The 9592-nt window shown below is 39.2% G+C and overlaps 1 protein-coding gene across 1 annotated transcript; it reads right to left on the bottom strand.

Annotated features, from left to right (window-relative positions):
* Window positions 1-7791: 7791 nt before the first annotated feature.
* Window positions 7792-8676, bottom strand: LOC145805670 (uncharacterized). Its single transcript, XM_082900843.1, has 2 exons — window positions 8336-8676; window positions 7792-7891 (listed from the first exon to the last, which is right to left on the bottom strand). The coding sequence occupies exons 1-2, from the start codon at window positions 8674-8676 to the stop codon at window positions 7792-7794; spliced, it is 441 nt and encodes a 146-aa protein (XP_082756969.1).
* Between the last annotated feature and the right edge of the window lie 916 nt (window positions 8677-9592).

Genomic DNA, 9592 nt, shown 5'->3' with positions numbered 1-9592 from the left:
GAATACATGTTATCAAATGTTGCATTTCATATGCCATCTTAGAATAGCCGAGCCTATCTTAGTTGCATTTTTGCATGTGTTGCATTAGCCATCTTAACATGAACTAGGATCATGCATGATTTCTAACTAGTACTCTGCTTTGGCTCGGAGTACACTATGAGTGTTTATGCTTTAGCATATTACATGAGATGTGTATGTTGCCATGAGGCTAACTGCTTAAGTGATTAACTGCTTGAATGCCTGTGGGTGAAGGTTGGAATGCTTGAATTCGAACAATTCATCAAAATGTGTGTTTTAAGCCCACTTGAGAGTGGCAAAATTATGTTTTCTAAGCCCACTTGAGGGTGGCAAAATCCACGACTTAGCCTACTTGCGAGTAGCAGCTTTAAATCGTTTTCAAACAAACGAACATGAAATGTTTTGTTCCAACTTAGGCGATCTAGTCTATACTTGTATGCTGTGCGCATCACATAGTAATTCTAGATTAATAACCAGAATAAGAACACATGTGTTTTCAAAAACAAAATGTCATGTTAGTAAAGGCCGATCTTTGATCGGGCGAGCGGGGGTGCTCATTGCATGACCTTCCCCTCTCGTACCCAAGTTCCTGAGCCGAGGCAACTTTGGTGATGATGGACACGTGACCGTAGGCGCGAGTCAGGGTTTCCTAAATTTTCCCAAAATAAAACATTTAGGTGGCGACTCTGTATCTGGAAAAACAGTACATATTTGGCACTTCTTTATTAAAATCGATTTTCCAAAACGATTTGCCGGATTTGGACTCTTTGGTGATTTATCGGTCTCACATTGCACTTTGTGAGATTAGATTCAGAACTGTGACATGAGTCCGAACTGTAGTAGCTAAGAACAAACGATTCGCACCGTCGCGTGCGGAGCCAGAGTTCTCGGGCGGTCTACACAGCGCCTTCAGTTGTGAGAGGTACTTTCTTGTTATGCAATTCCATTGCCCATGTGTTGATTGATACGGGTGCGTCCCACTCTTTTATTTTGTCTGCATTTGCATCGATATTGGGGTTAGAATTGGATCGATTAGTATTTTCACTTAGTGCAGAGTCATCTATTCAACTTGGATGTCATCGCACTCACTACCCAAAAAGTTTGCAAGAAGACAACTAAGCTCACTCCGACCACGCGGATCATACACTGGTGATAAAACTCTATCAACTCGATCCCCCAAGAAATAAAAACAATCACCACTTAAGGTACATACAATAACCTTCTGACGGTAACAATCTATGGCAGCTCGATACGATGACAACCAGTCCATACCCAAAATAGTATCAAAACTCAACATGTCAAGCAACACAAATGCAAAAAGAATTTGGCGATTGGCAACCTCTATATCACAACCCCGACACCCCTGTTCCAACACAATCTACCAGACGTTTTTCCTGAGGACCTCACTAGTTTGCCACCTCATCATGAGATTGAGTTCTCTATTGACTTAATGCCTAGAATGGCACTAATTTCTATGGCACATTAAAGATTTGCACCCGCTGAGTTGAGTGAGTTGAAGATTCAACTCCAAGAATTGCTAGATAAGGGTTTTATTGACCCTAGTACTTCACCTTATGGAGCACCGGCTCTCTTTGCCAAAAAGAAAGATGGTGCGTTGCGACTTTGTATAGATTACCAAAAGTTAAACCGGGTAACTATCAAGAACAAGTACCTAATGCCTCGCATAGATGATTTGTTTGACCAGTTGAAGGGATCTTGTTGTTTCTCTATGATAGACTTGAGATCAGGTTATCACCAGTTGAGGGTAAGGGAGGAAGATATCTAGAAGACGACATTATGTACGCGGTATGGCCATTATGAGTTCCTAGTGATGCCTTTTGGGCTAGCCAATGTACCTGTCGTGTTTATGGATTTGATCAATCAAATCTTTCACGAGTTCCTAGATCATTTTGTAGTTGTCATTGTTGATGACATCTTGATTTACTCACCATCAGAGGAGGAACATGAGGAACACCTGTGAGTTGTGCTTGAGTTGTTTGGGGTCCACAAACTGTATGCAAAATTCGAGAAGTGTGAATTATGGTTAAGAAAAGTAAAGTTCTTAGGCCATATGGTATCCGGGGGAGGGGTGACTATAGATTCATCCAAGATAAAAGCTATACAAGATTGGGAACAACCCAATAATGCCTTTGAGATCCATAGTTTCTTGGGGTTGGCCGGGTATTACCGTCGGTTTGTGAAAGGTTTCTCTAGATTAGCCTCACCGTTAACTAGACCGACGAGGAAAGGAATTATGTTTGTGTGGACTGGGACCTATGAGAAGTCATTTCAAGAGCTTAAGGTTAGACTTACCACTGCTCCAGTATTGATTATTCCGAAGAGGGGTTCAGGTTATTTAGTGTACTGTGATGCTTCATGGGAAGGTTTGGGGTGTGTTTCGATGCAAGAGAGATAGGTAGTAGCCTATGGCTCACGTTAGTTGAAAACACATAAGAGGAACTATCCTATCCATGATTTAGAATTAGCATATGTGATCTTTGCCTTAGAGATTTGGAGGCATTATTTGTATGGCGAGAAGTTTGAAGTATTTTCTAATCACAAGAGTCTGAAATATCAATTTACATAGAAGGACTTGAATTTGAGGCAAAGGAGGTGGATGGAGTTTATAGAAGATTATGACTTTGAGTTGTGTTATCATTCGGGAAAGGCCAATGTAGTGGCTGATGCTTTGAGTAGGAAATCCATTAGCGGTGTAGCTTGTATTGCCATCTGAGAATGGGAGATATTGGGTGCTATTGGTGAGTTTAACTTCCATCTTGGCGATTCCGTTGAATCGGCAGGTTTGTTTTCGGTAGTTGCACAACACATACTTATGAGCCTAGTTATAGAAGCAAAGCGGGGTGACTTTGAGGTAGAATCCCTCTAGGAGAAGATCCACATTAGGAAGGTAGAAAGAGGCTTAAACGTGTACTTTGACTCTAGACTTAGATACCATAACCATCTTTTCATACTAGAGTCTTGTTGAGAAGAGGTGCTCCGAGAGTTTCACCATGCATGCCTTACGGTGCATCCGAGAGGCACAAAGATATGTCATGACCTTAGTTGTCAGTTTTGGTGGAAGGGGATGAAGAGGGACGTATCCATGTTTGTGTCAAGGTGCCTCACTTGTTAACAAGTGAAGGTCGAGCATCAGAGGCCAGCGAGTTTGTTGCAACCCTTGCCTATAGCCGAGTGGAAGTGAGAGCATGTCACGATGGATTTTGGGTCTTCTGAGGACTCAACGGGGTAGTGACACCATTTGGGTGGTAGTTGACCAATTGACCAAGTTAGCGCACTTTGTACCTATGCGCACGAGTTACTCGGTAGATTATCTAGCTGACCTTTACATCAGGGACATTATTTGACTTCATGGGGTCCCTCTGACTGTTGTCTTAGATAGAGATCCACATTTTACGGCTCGGTTGTGGCAAAGCCTACAGAATGCCTTGGGCACTATGTTAACTTTTAGTATCTCCTATCATCCTCAGACTGACGGGTAGCCAGAGTATACTATTCAGATCCTTAAGGATATGCTTCAAGGTTATGCTCTTGACTTTAAGGGGTCGTAGGAGTGGCACTTGCCCTTAATGGATTTCGCCTACAGTAATAACTTCTAGTCAAGTATTGGCATAGTACTGTTTGAGGCCTTGTATGGCCGATTGTGTAGATCCCTTGTGTGTTGGGCCGAGGTGGGTGATGCGCTAATGTTGGGTCCAGAGTGGTCGGGAAATGACTAAGAAAGTCGCTCTTATCTGTAAGAGGTTGGCTACTGCTTAGAGTTGCCAGAAGAGTTATATCGACCGTAGGAGGCAACCGTTGTCTTTTGAGGTAGGAAATCACGTCTTCTTAAAAATATCATCTAGGCAAGGTTTGATGAGGTTTGGGAAGAGTGGGAAGTTGTCCCCTATATTTATTGGGCCTTCTGAGATCCTAGAGGGGATTGGAGAGGTAACTTATCGTTTGGTGTTGCTGCCACAGCTTTTCGGGGTTCATGATGTATTCCATATTTGTATGCTTCAAAAATATGAGACAGATCCATCACATATACTGGATTGGATTGAGTTAGAGGCAGATGAGGATGCCTCGTATGAGGAGAGACAGGTTAGAGTCTTAGATACTCAAGACCAAGTCTTGTGAGGCAAGACAATTCCTTTGGTGAAGGTGTTATGGAGGCATCACAAGGTTGCAGAAGCAACCTGGGAACATGAAGTGAAAGTCAGTGAGAAATATCCAGACTTGTTTATTAATTTTTGAACATGCATTAAAACTTTTGTCATGTCGATTAATATAAGCATTGTATATGTTTTGGAATTGTGAATTGTATATATTGTATATTCAATGTTGAGAACTTATTTATCATGTTACGGGATTGGATGACCGGTGAATGGGTCATGGTTATGGGTTGAATTGGTTAATGTTATAATTGTTGGTTTAATCACACTTTGTTTTAATTTAAAATTTCAGGGACGAAATTCCATAAGGGGGGAGGTTGTAATGATTATAGTTTAGACCCGACCTGTTGATGTTTTGAATCTAGGTTTCATTGTCATATTCAGATGTTCATACCTTGTTTCTCCTTATTCCTTATCAAGTTTGGTTATTGGAGTGTCTTGGTTGTGTTTGGAACATGTTGGTTGCTAGTTGGTCCAAACTATTGTTGCCTAGAATTTGGCCTCTTCACTCGAGCAAAGCTTCTTGCGCTCGATCGAGCTTTATGAGCTCCTAGTACTTTTGCAGGCCTGTAGAGATACTGGGAAGGTAGTGTTCTTCGCTCGAGTGAGACTTCTTGTGCTCGAGCAATGGTTTTCTATCTATAAAACTTCTAGGAGATTGTAGTCTATGCTCGAGCAAAGATTCTTGTGCTCAAGCAGAGCAACTTATTTTGTCTAGTTGCTAGAGCGTCGAATCTTGCACTCGAGCGAACTGTGCGTATATCAATTCGTAAAATCACTTTTATGAGTCACGTTTTCACCTCTCTCTCTCTCTCTAAACATTTCAAAACCCTTTTTTCTCTTACTATCTCTTTTCTAAAGCTCGACTATTTTCCTCAAATGCACCCAGATCCGTCGACCTTAGCCCCCCATGTGCCTTTGCTAAAAACATAGAGCTCGGCGAGGGCTTCGTTCTAATCGGTGTAAAGTTAGTTTTTGGCGTCTTTGGGTTTCCATCTCTCCTTCAATCATCTTCTAAGCTTGAGGTAGGGATTCTTTACACTTTTGTATGAGTTTTACCTTAGTTATTTGCTATTTCAAAAGATTATAGTGGCTTGAGGGGTTTTTGGAAAAACCTAAGGTTTGAAATCAAAATGAAAAAAAGAGGGGTTTTCAAATGGTTTCTTGGAAAAGCTTCTGGGTATGAAATTGGGGTTGATTTATGTTGAAACGAGATATTTCATACATTGAAATTGATTTTCAAAGAGAAAGGGTTTTTGCCCTAAAATGTGAATGTTTAAGATTGCAAAGAGAACATGGAATTGATGTTGAGAATTATGAAATTGAAGTAATGTTGATAATGATGGCGGAGTTGGAAATGTGTTATTACTTCCATCTTGAGATTTTGGAAAAGTGTATCTTTAATGAAATTTATTTATCTGTTTAGAGATATCTGTTTTGGGCTATCGATGGAGGATAGCTATGAGTGTCGTAGAAATTGCATGAGGATTAGGTGAATTAAAACCAATTTCTCATTCATGTGCATTGAATGTTGTTGCTCATTTAATATATTGAAAATGTATATGACTTTGAGAAAGAGGAGTGAATGTGGGAAAGAAGTGTGTATCACCAAATCAAGTTGGCCAGTGTACCTAGGGTGAAAGTCCCGAAAAATGTGCATATACATGAGTGCCAGTTCCCACGGACAAAATATCCGTAAAATGGCAATAGTAGCGCTAGTGTAGACTACGTTTACATGGGACCTATTTGATGGTTTCCTGTAGATGAAATATCTGTGAAAGGTTGTACTGGTTTGAGATTTCCCCTACTTTCTATTGTAAAAGGGCATGGTTTTAAGAATTGTGAAATAAACGTGGCATGACTCGTTTTTTTTTTTTTTTTTGAAAAAGGATGTAAATGTTTTGGTACTGGTATTGCATATGCATAAAACCTTATAGCTTTTATAAGATTTATACATTGTGTTGTAATGTTTCTATTGGGATTTGGATCACCCTATATGGGAAAACCATTTTCTAGTGCTAGTGATATGCCTCCATGAAGGACTTGACTTAGGAGGATTGTGGAGTTGAAGGCTCAGTGTTGTTATTTTGTGTTTAATTTTGTACTAGTCTAGGACTTTATCTGTATTGAGCTTAAGACTCAGTTTTGATGTACCCAAGCATTGACTTGGAAATATGTGAGCCTTTAGGGCATATGATTATCTATTCAACTTTCATTTCTTTTATTCAGCTCTCATTTCTTGTAACGCATGCTGTAGATTCTGGGTGTATTGTTTATGAATGTATATCGCATGTGTCATCTTTTATACATCAAACTCTAGTTAATGAAAGCTTATTAATTCATTTATGTTGCTATTTATTGGTTGTTATGAATTGAGCATATTATGTTTACTTCGAGGCGTTACAAGTTGTCCTAGGCCACAAAATCTTCAAGGATGATCCCTCTCTCTCTCGAAATTCATCGCAATCTCTCTCTAGAGTGTGTATTTTCAGATTTTTGAGTTCATCCTCATGAGCTTAAGTGTGTTTAGCACATATATACACATTTAGCTATTCAAATCACTAATCAAAGCTTAGTGTTAGTTAACTAAGATGAATATAACTAATTAATCTAATTATTTTGATCCAAATCAATTTTTAATTAAATTTCACCATATACTAGATATAGATTCGAAAACATAATTAGTCACATAATTAGCACCCAAAATCATATTAAGCTCATAATCACAATCATAATTAAGATTAATTAACATAACACATAATAAGGTTATCACAATCTTCCCCCTTTAGGAAGTTTCGTCCTCCAAACTTATTTTACCTTTGTTCGGAACCCATGTAGCGTCTTTCCCATAGTGTTCTTTCCATTCTACCTTCACCATTGGGATGCATTTGTTCCTTTATTGTTTAACTTGCCGGTCAATGATCCGTTCTGGCCATTCTTCATATTCAATATTTTCATTAAGTGCTACTCGGTGGTAGTCTATCACATGAAATGGATCTCAGAGATAACCCTTCAACATCGATACATGGAATACATTGTGCATTTGCTCTAATCCTGGTCGTAAAACAACTCTATAAACAACTGGACTAAGCTTTTCCAGAATTTGAAACGACCCAATGTAGCGGGGTGACAATTTACCTTTCTTACCAAATCTCGATTGACCTTTCATTGGAATCACATGAATAAATTCATGGTCGCCAACCTCATACTCAAGAGGCCTTCCTCAAACATCCACATATTTCTTTTACCGGCTCTGTGCTGTCTTGAGCCTTTGCTGGTTGATTTTAATCTTTTTGGAAGTGTTTTGCACAATTCTGGGCCCAAGTAAAGCTCTATCCCTGACTTATGTCCAACAAATTGGCGATATACACTTTCTGCCATACAAAGCTTCATGCAATGCCATACCGATACTGGAGTGGAAACTGTTATTGTATGCAAACTCAACTAGTGGCAAATAATCTTCCCAACTCCCTTGAAAATATAGAGAACGCATTCTGAACATGTCTTCTAAAGTTTGTATGGTCCATTTTGATTGCCCATCTATTTGTGGATGGAACGTGGTACTGAATCTTAGTTCTGTTCCCATTGCTCATTGCAAACTTCACCAAAATCTAGACATAAATTTCGGATCTCTATCCGATACAATAGATGTCGGAATTCCATGTAAACGAACAATCTCATCAACATATATGGTGGCTAATCTATAAGAATCAAAATAGTTTTCACAAGCAGAAAATGAGCAGACTTGGTCAGTCTATCAACTATAGCCCAAATAGAATCCATACCTCTAGGAGTCCGGGGTAGACTAACAACAAAGTCCATGGTTACATACTCCCATTTTCATTCCGGAATAGGGAGAGGTTGAAGTAGACTGCCTGGTTTCTAGAATTCAGCTTTAACTTGCTCACACTTAAGACATTTGGATACATATTTTGTGATCTCCTTCTTCATATTGGGCCACCAATACCTTTGCTTCAAATCCTGATACATTTTGTTGTTACCTGGATGCATAGCAAACATCGACTTCTGAGCCTCATCGAGGATTCTCTTCTTTAGTTTAGGAATGTTTGGGACACATAATCGATTTTTGAATTTTCAACACGTCACTACCAATGCAAAATTCTGGTTTCGGATCTGCTTCAAACTCGTCAATTATTTTCTTGAGGAATTCATCCTCCCTTTGCCTTTGCTTGACCTCGTTAATTATTGCTGGTTCAGTAGAAATGGCAGATATCAACCCAGTTTGTTCATGTAACACAACTTCAATCTCGTTCTTCTCAAAATCTTGCAAGATCTCTTGTTGTTCAGTGAGTAGACAAGCTAAGTTCCCCGTTAATTTTCTATTCAATGCATCGGCAACTGTATTGGCCTTTCCTGAGTGGTACTGAATCTGAAGATTATAATCTTTTATCAACTCCAACAATCTTCTCTGTCGTATATTTAGCTCTTTTTGAGTAAAGAAGTACTTTAAACTTTTGTCATCCATGTAAACTTCACATCTCAACCCATACAAGTAATGCCGCCAAATTTTTAAAGCAAGCACAACTATGGCCAATTCCAAGTCATGTGTTGGGTAATTCTTTTCATATGGGCGCAACTGTCAGGAGGCATAAGCCATCACCCTTCCATTCTGCATTAATACACAACCCGAACCTTTGTAAGAAGCATCACTATACATCACAAAGTTTTTCGTGCCTGTGGGCAGTGTCAACACCAGTGCAGTAGTCAATCTCGTTTTCAGCTTTTGGAAGGGAGACTCCCTTTCATCAGTCCATTTAAACGGTTGTCCTTTGCGGGTGAGTTGGGTAAGAGGTATAGCGATTTTTGAAAAATCTTTCACAAACCGTCTGTAGTACCCGACCAAGCCCATGAAACTACGAACTTCTGTCACATTTGTTAGTGTAGGTCAATTAACAATTGCTTCTACTTTCTATGGGTCTACTAAAATCCAATCTCTTTTAATAACATAGCCCAAAAAGACAACTTCATCTAACCAAAATTCACATTTCTTTAGTTTAGCATATAACTTCTTCTCTTTGAGAGTTCGCAAAATAGTTCTCAAATGTTGTCCATGTTCAAGTCTACCCTTTGAATATATCAAACTGTCATCAATAAAAACTACAACAAATTCATCCAGGTAAGTCTTGAAAATTCAGTTCATAAGGTCCATAAATGCTGCAGGTGCATTAGTCACTCCAAATGGCATAACAAGGAATTCGTAGTGACCATACCTCGTTCTAAATGCGATTTTTTCAACATTTTCTGCCTTCACCTTCAACTGGTGGTATCCTGATCTCAAATCGATTTTCGAAAAGACTTGTGAACCCTGTAACTAATCAAATAAATCATCAATTTAGGATAATGAATATTTGTTCTTGATTGTTACCTTGTTTAGTTCCCGG

The sequence above is a fragment of the Camellia sinensis genome, chromosome 13 (genome assembly GCF_055761805.1).
Source record: "Camellia sinensis isolate YWXY chromosome 13, ASM5576180v1, whole genome shotgun sequence".
NCBI classification, from domain to species: Eukaryota; Viridiplantae; Streptophyta; class Magnoliopsida; order Ericales; family Theaceae; genus Camellia; species Camellia sinensis.
This window is presented reverse-complemented; position numbering and strand designations above follow the sequence as displayed.